Source organism: Rutilus rutilus, assembly GCF_951802725.1.
Source record: "Rutilus rutilus genome assembly, chromosome: 24".
In the NCBI taxonomy this organism is placed as follows: domain Eukaryota; kingdom Metazoa; phylum Chordata; class Actinopteri; order Cypriniformes; family Leuciscidae; genus Rutilus; species Rutilus rutilus.
The window spans coordinates 5,887,196-5,901,532 of NC_140228.1; the positions used below are offsets into that span (position 1 = coordinate 5,887,196).

General features: G+C 36.2%; 1 protein-coding gene across 1 annotated transcript; it reads left to right on the forward strand.

Annotated features, from left to right (window-relative positions):
- Positions 1-1,102: 1,102 nt before the first annotated feature.
- ccr10 (chemokine (C-C motif) receptor 10) lies at positions 1,103-7,707 on the forward strand. Its single transcript, XM_084399188.1, has 2 exons — positions 1,103-1,244; positions 6,058-7,707. The coding sequence occupies exon 2, from the start codon at positions 6,060-6,062 to the stop codon at positions 7,305-7,307; it is 1,248 nt and encodes a 415-aa protein (XP_084255314.1). The 5' UTR covers positions 1,103-1,244; positions 6,058-6,059; the 3' UTR covers positions 7,308-7,707.
- The last annotated feature ends 6,630 nt before the right edge of the window (positions 7,708-14,337 follow it).

The following is a 14,337-nucleotide window of genomic DNA, read 5'->3' on the forward strand; positions in this document are numbered from 1 at the left end:
AATTCACTTCTTGTCTTTGCGAACCACGTACACTTGAATTAGTGCCAAATATTAGTCGGCACTAATGTGACATGTTAATGATGTAAACTTGTGGTAACATTCAAATCCGTTTAATCTACTTGGGAAAACTATTTCAGAGTCAGTCGGAAAAAAAAATCAAATGTAACAATTTATTATGTCGGGTAAATGTATCATGCCAATTTCATAATCAGTTCAAAGATAATACATACAAAACATCAAAAGCTCTGGAATAAAGAGAGAACATGCGAACATAAAATACACTCTGCATTACGGGCTGATTTGAGTTAGAAATCGAGCTGAACCTCCTTCAGCATCTCCCTAAATACTCAGACCAAGGCTTTTCAAATGTAAACATGAGTTCACGGTGGGAACTTGCATTAATCACCGTCCCAGACTTACTAGCAGTTAACAAGATATCTCTAAACTCTCCACACCTTTTTGGTTTACTTCTGTGGGAATGAGATCTTTGTACCAGTCGCACTGAGACATTTCAAATGATACCAAACATGTATAATACTGTGTGATAATTGTTCATATTAAACCATATAGATTTTTGGGTGAATTCAGGTAGGGATGGGTGAAGGGAATGATGTGTACATTGGGAGGTGATCAACTCAAGTGTGATCGTGCCTCGAATGGGGATGGTAATATAGCAAGAGAGTTCAATTTCCTAATTTCCTAGGTTTTCTCAGAGAGTAGCCCTCTCTTCCAGTTTCTCCAGTCTTGCATTTTTCTGCTTATTAAAGATTATTTGATGCGGCAAGTTCAGATTGCTGATGAGAAAAACTTTATAAAACGTCCCGAACGGAAGTCGACATACAGCAATGTAACGTGCAACATGCACAGCGATGGCATGAAATGACACAAGATGTGCATATATTAATGCGGATATCACCACTGTGCTTATTTAAGTTTTACAGATATATTGGTTTTTGCATCAATCTTAGGGTGTTCAACCAAGAAATCAACAACCTTACTTAAACACGCCTCCTTCTGAGAAGTTTATCGCCTTCTTTGTGCTTTGGATGTTTTGGTGTGAAATGTGGGGCAATGCAAAGTCAGCAAAACAAAGAAGTGAAAACCCAAACAGGCAGAGCACCATCCTTCTCTCAGAGTGACACTTGCCCACCAAACAGCAGAGAACTTCAGATACAAACCACTGAGGTCTGAATTACATAGAAGAGACTCATAACACAAGAGGTCCTGAAGATCTGCACTCAGAGGTGAGTCAAAGCAGGTTTGTCCTATTGAATTTGAAACTTGTCAGGTTAACAGATGTCCACGCACACTAAGCATTATGATAGATTGATAAATAGATATGTCTTCACACTGATTCTGCATTATTATCTGTGATTTATGTTGAAATAAAAAAATGTTTTGCAGACATATACTATTTCCATTTCAAATAAATATATTTTAATAATATTGGTCGTTAATAGTTTTATTTCTATTAACAATCATATTCATGTCTATGATTTTTTTTTTGACAGAACCTATGGTTTAGTATACTAATGCATTATGTATGCATGTATGTATGTGTATATATGTATTTATATATAGGCTATTTATATATATAAATTAAAATTTATTTTCCTCCACATTATATCGATGCAGACAGATTGATATACTGTTTTTATAATTATTGACTTAAATTTAAAAAAATGCTGCACCTAGTAATAATTAAATTAACAATCATTGTTCACATCTTAACTACAAATTGCAAAGAAATATTTTTTTACTGTATTTTTACCAGGTTTGCTCATTAAAGGGTTAATACTTTATTTACTGAGCACAAAATAGAACGATAAAATATTTTATGATAAATAAAAATGTTTACACTGTTCATTAATTATGACAAAAACTATTACAAAAAAAAAATTTGTATTCAGAGATGAATGTGCATGTTTTTATATATTAAAACATACTTTTTCTGTCCCGTTCTTTTCATTGTTGCAACTGATAAAATGTTGACTTTTCACCATCATATGCAAAATAATAAAATATCTTGATATTCTGGTTCAGACTTTAATAAGTATTAATAAGTATTAAAAAGTATTACATATATTTAAATATGTACATTTATATTTCTCTCTGAAAATCACATTATTTAACTGCCACACAATTTTAGGAGTTAAGAAGTGTTGCTTGCAGCCCTTGCTTCTGTTTTTTATTTGCTCATTAAAATTGACCATTGTTCTTCCATAGTAGTAGGCTATCATACATTTGTAGATCATGGTAACTCAGGTAATGGCTCTTCACTACCACAGTAAAACAACAACAACAAAAAACTGTAGGTTCTCTATAAACCTATTGTGTGTGTTATCAAAAACAGTAGCCCAAACATTTAGTATAAATATATATGCAAAATAAATAAATGCAAAAAAGAAGAAGAAAAAACTGCCATAGCTTCTAAACAAAAACATAATTACATTGCATTGCTCAGCTAAGACATTTAATACATTTATAGGCCTACATGACTGTATTAATATAAATATAATGAATCTATTTATATAATTGCTTAGCGGGCACCACGTTCATATTAAACCTGTTAAACTGAACTTACGAATCATTCAAACAAATTCAAAGCATCATAACTTTGCCTCTACATCGGTTAATCAATATCCACACCTTCAAAAGCAAACTCACGAGTAAAAAAACTTTAAAATGATGGTGCGTTTTATTTAAAGCACTGTTTATGAAAACACCTTTCATGTATTATATCCATAATTGTTTCGATTTGGTAAATGTTTGATAGCTTACGGTTGTTTCTGAGGCTGAATAGCCATAGGCTTTAACATCTGATGCAGTCCTGAGTTTCTTCATCATCCTCATCATCCTCACAAGCAGAGAGCCACACGCACAGCAGCCTATCTCTCCACAGAAACATCTCTCACTTTATTCTGCTCTTTTATCTTCACTTCTGCTCGAATAAAAACTCCGTTCCTCGTGATGGGGTTTTAAAGCGCGTTGGCACGCGATGCTGACTGAAAACACGAACGGGATGTCAGATTCACGCCAACGACTGTCTGACTGTGACACGCGATGAGTAGTGGAATGAGTACAATTTCACTTTAGACGTTATTTCAAGCTTTTTAACAGAGATATTGCGTGCTCCCATTCACCACAAAAACACACCTGAAACTAAAGGTGACATTTAATCCCTGAAACATCTGTCTCCAGTGTGGTGGGGGTAACTACAGCCCTACTGTTGTTATTGTGAGCCGCGCGACTTTACGATCTTGTTTTTCTAGCATGGTTTCTTTGAAACAGTATTCTTTGTTTCCTTAAAAAAAAAAAACCTAATGAATCTTATACAGATATATAAGACTCTATTAGATGTTCAAAATTATATTTTATTTGTTTAAATGTAGCCTACGTGTAAACAATCAGAATAAACATGAAGACATAGTGTGTGTGTGTGTGTGTGTGTGTGTGTGTGTGTGTGTGTGTGTGTGTGTGTGTGTGTGTGCAAAGAGTGAACTCGTGAATCGTGACAGTCAGTCAGTGTAAATAAAATTGACAACCAGTCAAACAATGAAACCCCCTGTGCATCCCAAAACACTTTTTAGTTTATGCCATTTACTAATACAACGCATACATGTAGGGGAGAGCAGGGGCGAAAGTACCATTTTTCAGAAAAACATAATTTGAAAAGATGATGTTTTAGACAGAGATATATTTTTGCTGTGGTCAGTCACTCACAAGTGTGGTCTATCAATACCAGGTGGTATTTTGTAAAAATGTAGAAGGACTTCAGTATAATTTCACTTTGAACTTAAGACTGCTCATGTTACTTTCGACCCCGTCAGTTGGGACGAAAGTAACACACAGGTGGGTCAAAAGTAACACAACAATATACAAGCTAGATTGTTTGTGTTACTCTTGTTTTTTTTATTAGCCTAAATATACCTGAGTATATGACCTTGTTAACATGTAACTGCAAACATATTTTGGCCTTTATATTTGCAAAAAATTGTTAATTTACATTTTCATTTTAAATTTCAGTTTCATCAATGTTTCAAATAACCCAACAGTACAAACTTGAATTGTTTAGAATATTTTTTTTATTGGCAATGTCAATCTATTTTATAAAATGTGTTTTCAACATGAACAATTTGAAAATTAAATTAAATTACCATAATATAAATTCTCAACATAATGTAACAATAGTCATGTTTCCATCAAGTTTTTATGCATAAATTTAAAATCTGCATTAAAACATCAGGATGGAAACCCTGCAAATACATAGGTGGAGGTGGAAAAGCTATAAGGTATGGCTAAAACCTAAATGTGACTAAGGTAAATGGAATGGTGACACAGAAATCAGCTGATTTAAATGTGAAAGCCCTCTCATAAACATCTGGCTGAATAAGACCTCTATCTGTCTTACTGACCCTCACTCTTGCCATGTTCTGTTGGTATAATATGACATAAACATGTTTTAATAAATGCTGCAACACAGAGAAAGTCATCACATTAGCAGCCCGACAAAATAAACACTTGTTTTCACTATAGCGGGACAAAAGTAACAAGTGTTACTTTCGTCCCGACAGGAACTCCTGACGTTTAAACCCGATTTACTTTTATACTGAAAAACTCTAACAAGGCAAACTTCAGGATGTGTTACAGCACTTAAAAACATGTAGATTGATCATTACTGTTTGACATGAAACGAAAAACACATCTTGTAATTAGAAAAAAAGTACCGCTTCAGTAATTTACTTATCGAACTCGAAAGCTGCTTACTGGACCTAACTGCGGGAAACGATGACGAAATCACGTGATATCTGGCAGCTCCGTCAACGGTTGCGTACTGAACGTGCTGTCATAGCTTGAAATGCTAATATAGTCAGGGCTCTGAGAAAATCGCTTTGTTACTTTCGTCCCGCGTTACTTTCGCCCCGGTTCTCCCCTATTATTGGTTCAGTTTAAAAACCGTAATAAAAAAGCTGTGCTGAGACCGTGAAGATGTGTTTAGAATAGTAGCCTAGGCTATTTATTTTCCAGCATTCTTTGGTTATTTTTTTTTTTTTTAACCTACAATACTCCTTTTTACATTACATTTTACATTAAAATTTGCTATAAATCTGCTGGATAGTCAGTGCTCAAGTTATGACATTTCTACAGAAGCAGCCAAGCAGGGAGCCCGTAATTAAATCAATCACTACTCAAGGAAATCGCTCAGATTTCTGCCCTTTTAATGCCACACATGTAAAAGTGTGAAGATTTCAAGATGATCGGTGTCTAACTAACCCGAACTGGTTTAGTTAAAAAGAAAAAGAAAATCTACTAAATGTGTAACTTGTGTAACACTATTGTTTACATGGTAATTTTAGCATCTCTGATTTGCTCAGAGATTATTCACGACATAGTTTAGAAACATGACCTTTAAAGAGCGCCTCTAGTGGATAGCATGCAACAAAACAACAGCATTGATGCCACCTTAACCCTCATCTTAACATATGAAATGAAAGTCAGATTTTTTTTTTTTTAAATCTAATATAGGCTATATATATATATATATAATGGCCCATTTAGTAAGAATAATGAGCTCACAGTCAAGTGTAATAAACAATGTAATAAAATGAAGACTAAGAGATACAAATACACATTCCTTAAAAGCCTGATGGATCATATTTGATACTCACATTTTAACATGATTTTTCAAAAATATATATATATTTTTATAACAGATCATTGAATAATGGATAATCAAGTAGGCTAAATCTAAATTGTTTTGTCCATTAAATGTTCATCTTGAAATATTACCAACAATATAAAAGTTATTCCTACTTTTACTTTATAAACAAGCAAAAATGTAGACATATTTGAAATGACACTAAAATGCCTTATACTTCCTAAAAAGTATGAACTACCAATGAGAGCACACAAGGCACGAAGTGTTTCTTTTAGAAAACGTTACGTTGATCAATCAGAGGCGTTAGAAATTCATGTACATAGGCTTTATACGGTTCACCTTCCACACAATAAGCACACCTGATGAACGGTTTCCGCTTCTCTCCCATGTTTTTACAGGTATGGCGAGCTCTGATTCAACTACAGAAGATTTCATGTCATATGGAAGCCTAAATATCGACTATGGGTTTGACAACTACACTGACATTGGCTTGACCGATGACAACTCCACTGACGTTGCAGAGCTTTGTGAAGCCAGCAGTGAGCAGGAGCTGACCATCACTGCTGTCCAGACCACCATCTTCATCATCGTCTTCATCTTAGGTGTAATTGGAAACGGGCTGGTCATTGCAACCTTCGCGCTGTACCGCCGTCTACGTCTACGCTGCATGACCGACGTCTTCCTCTTCTTCCTGGCTCTGTCCGACATGCTGCTCCTGCTGACTCTTCCGTTACAGACGGGGGAGACGCTGGTCGGCAGCTGGGAGTTCGGAGAGCCCATGTGCAAGCTAAACCGTGGCATGTACGCCATCAACACCTACAGCGGTCTGCTGTTGTTAGCGTGTATTAGCGTTGATCGCTATTTAGTGGTGGTTCGCACCAGGGCCGTGCGTAAGAAGAGTTCTGGCACGCTGTTTTACAGCACACTGTCTGCGTTAGGCGTCACAGTAACCTCAGTCTTCCTGAGCCTGCCAGACCTGCGCTTCAGCTCCATAGACACTAACATGGGTTCAAACATGTGCGATATGAAAGTTTGGGGGGATGAAGTGAGTAAATGGAAGCTGTGGGCCCAGATAGCGAAGATCGCAGGATTCTGCATCCCTTGCGTGGCGATGGTGGTGTGTTACGGTGCGATCGGACGCGTGCTGATCCGTGCCGGTGGGACATGCTGGCGTAGACAGAGGACCCTGCGTTTGATGGCATTGCTGGTGGTTCTTTTCCTGGTTTTCCAGCTACCGTACACCGTGGTGCTGCTGTTTAAAGTATTCACACCCACACCGAAACTCTGCGACGAGTGGACCAGGTTCCACCTGCAGGAAAACGTGACACGCAATCTGGCCTACGTGAGGTGCTGCCTGAACCCTTTGCTGTACGCGCTGGTTGGCGTCCGATTCCGAAACGACATTATCAGGCTGTTGACGGATGCCGGGTGTGTGTGCGCGTGTGTGTCCCATATAACACCTCATCATGACAACGGAAGCTCTGTAACACCGTCCTCTCCGGCTGCAACCTTGCTTTCACCCGTCTCCTCTACTTACCCATCCGTGAAGAAATCACCTGCCGCAAACACTGCCCAAACGTTCACTTTTCCCACAACTATATCTGGGAAAGGGACTTCGGTCATGAGCTGGTGTCATCAATTGACTTAGATATCAGACAATCTGAAATAAAACCATAATGAGATGCAATGTGCATGCGCACCAAAAAAATCTTCATGATGTATGCTTTTTGATGATTTTAAGGTTTCTATGTTAGACTTTAGGTTTCAATAACAACAACTTCTAAATTTCAGCCATTTTTCTTTTCATTTCATTTCATTTTCCTCTTGGACTTCCAACAACAGCACTGCCACTCTGAAACTTCACCATCCAAAGACACGTCAGCAAACACAGACAGATTAAGCGATTCACAGTAGAGCATTTCTTTTGAGTAAAAAAAGCATTTCTTTTTCATTCTATCAAGTGAGGACATTATGTAATCCAAAAAACAATTGCTGTAAATATATTGTGCACACATTTTTCAACCAATAAAATAAATCCTTTTGTTGTACATGTGTTATTCTCTACTATTTCAATCTCATTTCTGTATCTTCTCTTTGCCTCTATCCTCTGCTACTGACAGAAACTGCAAGAGAGAGAATATATATAGCTATAAATTAACCTTTTTTTATAATGATTTCATAATGATGAGTTGAAATAAAAAATCTAAGATCTAAAAAATAAAGCAGGCATGTTAGCGCCACCTTGAGGTCAAATCTGAGAAGAAATAAAATATTGGATGAACTTTGGCATAAACAAATATAAATTATATTTTTTAAGGTTTATTAAGGCTGAAAAGATAGCAGTGACTTAACTCAATTTTACCTCGGTAATTTACAACTGACACTAAAGTAAAACGTGTTCTCTTCTACATGCATAAACCCATTTTTTACCATCATGATACATAGTTAATGATAATTTCAACTTTTTCGAGGCCGAATATCAAACAAATCAAATATCAAACGTCGAGCCAACTTTGTTGCACTGCCTGTTCCAGTTTGTTTCTCATGCATATTTTGATCTGACAAACCTAAAGTAGATTAACAGACGGTAAAACGCTGTTTATCACTGTAAAGGGTGGAAGTTGAAAAAGCAATATTCACAAGTAAGTTAAAAGTCTTCAAAACAGCAACTAAGTTATCTGTTACACAATTTTGGATTTATGAACTATAAATATTCAGGTGTATCACTGCATCATTAACGTAGGCCTACCTGTCTTGTTTACATGCAGTGCACCCGGATCTTTCTTGCTGCTGCTAAATGCTTATTTTACTGACTTTTAGTATTTTGTTCTTCACATAGCTTACACATTTTGTAATCAAGCTTACGTGTCTTTTTCTTCAAAGAAATGCATTTGTTATGCAGTTTGTTATCATCCGGATACAGATGATGACGGAGCCTCAGGTCAAATCAGCGCAGTAACACAATCTCACAGCAGAGGGCGCTGATGAGCATGATGAATTGCGTTTATCGACATGGTTTTTCTAACTATTTAAAGGAGTCATAACCTAGTATTACATTGGATACCTACTGCTGTATTATAGTCTTTCAGGCCCTTCTAAAAAAGAAAAGTGGAAAAAATAAATAAACACAGACCTACTTTTACCCTTATTTCTGAAGGCATTATTGTCTCGCGAGATCAATGCGATGTTTTGGCTGTCGTGGACGCTCTATATGGCTCTGCACGCCAGTTGAAAGTGTTGCTGGGACAGCGTCATTAAAAATGAATTTCATCCACTGGTCCCTGATAGTTTCGTCCGATTTTGGGAGATAAAACACATTTACATGTTTTTTATGGCAATCAACCACAGAGCAAGTCCGGTGTGCACTCGGTTTCTCCATCTTTCTCGACTGAACTGAATATGAGGGGGAGAGGGGAAGGCTTCCTGCTGCGGTGTCCATATATGGTATATCCTACTACCTCATGACGTCAAGAGGGAGCTGAAATCAAAATCTCGTATTTGAGTGCGCGTGCACGCGCGCTGGTTTATTTACCCTGAGGTAAACAAACGCTTCACTTTTAAACATCGGCTTCCCGGCCAGTGTATAATCGTTAGTCGATCATAACATACATTGATTCTCGTGGAAAAGTGAAAATTGCAGGTTATGACTCCTTTAAATGAACTTTAACTAATGATCTTCTAAGTGTTATTTAATTAAGTAATGCCAGTTAATTTTATTAATAAAAGTTACTCTGAAGTGTTATAGATATGTGTTAAAGTTGTAATTGATTTGGGACATATGACAATAGATTATGGAAAAAGAGAAGAGTAATTTGTAATAGCTATTCAATGAAAGGAAAATCTTTTTTTGTGTGTTATTTTTTTCTTCAAAATGCTGGCGTCACCAAATCTGAGTTAAGAAGTAAAAGAATTGGCGCGAACCCATTTGGGATAAACTAATTTTAATGATAATATAATAATATTATAATAAAAATATATATAGTTAGATATGTAGTTTGTACTTTACTTAAGAAACCCTTTCAAGAATGTTTGCTGTACTACGTTTATTAGGGCTTAAAATATATCAGTGACTTAAATCCATTTATCAATTCAGCTTCCACTAGATGGCGCTAAAGTGAGTTCTGACCAGAGACTGTAAAACTAATTCTGCCACATTTTAGCGACTTCTGACCAGCTTCTGAAACAGAGCTGAAGTCACTTAAGCAGTCACTTTTAGGGGGGAAACAGTCAAAGTTAAAGTATTAACGTACAATGTCCTCTTATAAGTATGAGCCCAAGTCGTTGCAAGCTTTAGGTTTCAGGGTCCCCGGCTTGATCTCCAACTGGAATACCTGACAGCTATTTTCCAAAGCCAAACAAGGTTGGCCTAAGTCATTCATTTTTATTTTTATTTTATTTATTTTTTTATTAATAATTATTAGTATTTTTGTTTATTTTTATACGTTTATGTAGCTAGCTTTTATCCAAAGCAATTTAGGTATTGAGTAGGTAAACGTAAACTTCAGTCTGGGATTCGAACCCACGAGTTTGCGTTACCAGCATCGTTCTCTCTACTACTTGAGCTAAGAGCGGAATGATCCATAGGAAGCCAAATAAAGTCATATAAGGTGGAGTTACAGTGTGTGTGACGCCATGCGCTAGAGACCCGCCCCCATCCAGGTGCATTTTTGATTGCGCTGTCCGTCAACCAATAAGGAAACTGCAAGGAACATTACGTCATCTAGCTCCAATGAGCTATTTTTAATTCAGTTTCATTCCTTTTTCACATCAATATTAAGTCTGAAAATAAAGATATGGTAGATATAGTGAGAGTAACGTGCAACGCCGCTTTTAGACTTTTTAGAAAACCAAAATCGTGTCAGAACTGTCAGACAAAAATGATGCCTGAAATTTCTCTGAGAGAATATGAGATGCAGATGGAGGAGTGGAAGGCTATGAAGAAAATGCCCGGACTGGAACCAGGGACTGGAACAGAGAACATTGCCATCATTGAGCATCAGTGTCTCAATTTCCATTTTTCCAATTTGGAAAACTCTGAAGTTGCGGTTACGCTTCGTTTAACCCCGAGAGAACCTTCAGAGGACAACATGCAAAGCAAGAACAAGGGAAGAATCATGGCCTTCTTCCAACGATCATGGCAGGCCATAAAACAGGGTTTCACCCGCTGCCTTTGGCCCAACGAAGTTCCATATGAACTACTCGAACTGTAGTTGAAAATAATGTAGAAAAAGATCAGCTACATGTAACACTGTAACTTGTAACACTTGTAAAAGCCTTTTTTTTATCTTTTTTAAGCTTTCACAGCTAAAAATATATATGAAATCTTCCTGAGGCTCATAATGTATGCTTTTTAGATATATTTTTTTCTCTATTTTTAGTTTTCTATGTTAGACTAGAATGTTAGGTTTCATTAACAAAAATGACAAAATTTCAGCCATTTTTCTAACTTGGACTTCCAACAACAGCACTGACTCTCTGAAACTTCACCATCCGAAGACACCTCAGCAAACACAGACAGATTCAATGATTCACAGCAGAGCATTTCTATTGGGTAAAAAAGGCTTTTTCATTAATAGCTATCAAGTGAGGACATTAATCCAAAAAACAATTGCTGTAAATAAATTGTGCACAAAATGTTTTACCATTAAAATAAATCCTTTTGTTGAACGTGTGTTATTCTCTGCTATTTCAATCTCAATTTATATTGTTTAATAAAAGGCTACTGTACATGCCTCGTTTTACTGTCTTTGCCATTGACATCCGACTACAAACTTTCCACTGATGACTGTGAAAAAGCAAAGCGCTCCACTGTGGGTTTTTCAGCTCGCGCACTGCAGCTATATCTATATTTCGTTTAATATTCCACTTATTAGATACATTTATTTAATAGACAGACTTATTTGTTGCCCCCATTATACTCTCTGTTGTCAGTGTTTCTTTGTCTGGACACAAACCCTAGGCTACACTCACTAGATAGATAGATAGATAGATAGATAGATAGATAGATAGATAGATAGATAGATAGATAGATAGATAGATAGATAGATAGATAGATAGATAGATAGATAGATAGATATTATTTTTATTTATTTAAAAAATAATAATATATATATAAACCTAAGTAACATTTGCTGAACAAATGTAAAACGATTTAGTCACTCTTGTCATGTTTTACGTGTCATGTGATCTGGTCTGGTAGATTCAAGCACATTCTCGAATGTTCTCTGTATGTCCGTGTCATCATCAAACTGATTTTTGAGGGGTTATGAAAAAGTTGGAAAGAAAGTTGGAGAAGTTTTGTAGTTAAAATGGAGCTACATACTTAAAACTGATTAATTTCTTCTTTGTTTGCCATATCTTTAATTTTCAATGTAAAAATACCTACCAATCTTTTTTATTATATTCCCTCTGTGATTTACCAATAAAAATGTTGTAATGTGACAGATGTGTAATATTTTTTTAAGAAAAATACTGAGTCCCAAATATTTTCCACATGTTTATTGATTTTCTTGTTGAAAATGTACACTTCCGCATGCAGATTACATCACTCACTATACACTAGGCTATAGCACAGTCTGTTATCCTTTATTTCACAAGAACTACTAAACAAATCTCACATAAGCCTAAAGGTCATTATTTGATAGGAAGTAAGTGGTCATTTAACATTAAAGTGATTAAACACAGTGATGTTAAAACAAAAGAACCAACATTATAGCTAATTTTATCATGTACATTTATATACGGTCACTGGATACAATAGGAATAAGTGTTTTTTGTAATAATAACTTAAACTTCATACATACTGTACTGAGATTTCACATAAAACAACTTACGACAAAAACAGGAACACACTGAAAATTGTAAAACCGTCAAACGTTGGAAGTTTTCTGGCTCACCCTGAAAAATGTACAAATATAAATGGAGTATAAATAGAGAATCCTTTGTATTGATGTAATGTTGTTCTCCTTCACAAAAATCTAGAAGAAGCCGAGTGGAATCTCTAGTCTATAAAGCCACTCAAACAGGCTGAGAGACCAGACCAACATAAAGCCACACCTTGTGTTTGAATCAGGACAGTCTTTCCCTCAGCACTCCTACTTCTCTCTCTAAACGCAGGCTGAGACTTGACATCTGGGGGAAAGTGTGGCAGCGCTGCTCAGTCGGCACAGTGAGGAGAAACAGTTGTGTTTGGAGTAAAACATGAGGGCCAAACAGGGATGTTGTGTGGCCTTTTTTAGGGCGCTTTATAGCCTTCTACATTGCACCATGTTATACACACATTCAATTCAATTATCAAAAGCTAAATAAAACGTTGTCAACTGTTTACATAGGCTACTAGTTTATATTTTAGTTACATCAAAACAGTTAGTTAATCACACAGTTGTTAAAGGAGACTTTTAAAAATATGTAATTTCTTTACTTGGATCAATAGGACAATCAATAATACTTCCTCAGGATATATTTAATTTAATTAATTTTATTTCATTTTGTTACTCTAAAAATACATCGATTTTGGGGTCTTTAAATATATCCTGAGGAAGTGTGTCCAGACCCCCATAAAACAGGCTTAGTCCCTCATTCCATGAATGTGTAGTGGCGTCCCTAGCGGCAGTAGCAGAAGCTACCGTAACACTATAGTGATTTTCTCTCAGTGACACATAAAGCCACTTAGCGCCATAGTGGACACTGAAGGGTAAAACACCAGCAAAAGTGCAAATTTTAAATTAGCTACAAAATGTCGTCTGATAAACCCCTGCAAGTCGTTGCAAGCTTTAGATCTCAGGGTACCCGGCTTGATCTCCAACTGGAATACCTGATAGCTGTTTCTTTCATCTGCTTTTCCAAAGCCAAACAAGGTAAGTCATTCATTTTATAAAAATTTGTAACTTATTATTTTTTAACGTTGTTTATTTTTATTATTATTTATTTGAATTTGTAATAGCTTTGTTTATATTTATACGTTTATGTAGGCCAGTCACTTTTTTATCCAAAGCAATTGATTGAAGGTATTGAGTAGGTAAACGTAAACTTTACTTTAGGATTCGAACCCACGAGTTTGCGTTGCCAACGTCGTTCTCTCTACTACTTGAGCTAAGAGCGGAGGGATGCATAGGAGGCCAAATTAAGTCATATAAGGTGGAGTTACAGTGTGTGTGACGCCATGCGCTAGAGACCCGCCCCCATCCAGGTGCATTTTTGATGGCGCTGTCCGTCAACCAATAAGGAAACTGCAAGGAACATCTAGCTCCAATGAGCTATTTTGAATTCAGTTTCATTCCTTTTTCACATCGATATTAAGTCTAAAAATAAAGATATGGCAGATATAGTGAGAGTAAAGTGCGACGCCGCTTTTAGACTTTTTAGAAAACCAAAAACGTGTCAGAACTGTCAGACAAAAAAAAAAAAAAAAGACAAAAAAAGCCCGTTTGAGATGCGCCTTGTCTTGCCTTGAGTTTGGTCGAGAGCAAGAGGCTGTAGTGAGGGAACAAGTGCAGTTTATCATATGGTACACTGAGGTCATCTGATGGTGAAAACGATGACTATCACCAACAAAACTGGTTCTAAAAAATTATTCAAGACAATGTATTTATTAGTTTGTTTGTTTTAAAGAAGTACATTTTCAAATGTTTAAAGAACATTTGTGAAATAAATAATAATTGAAAAAAATTATGCAAATC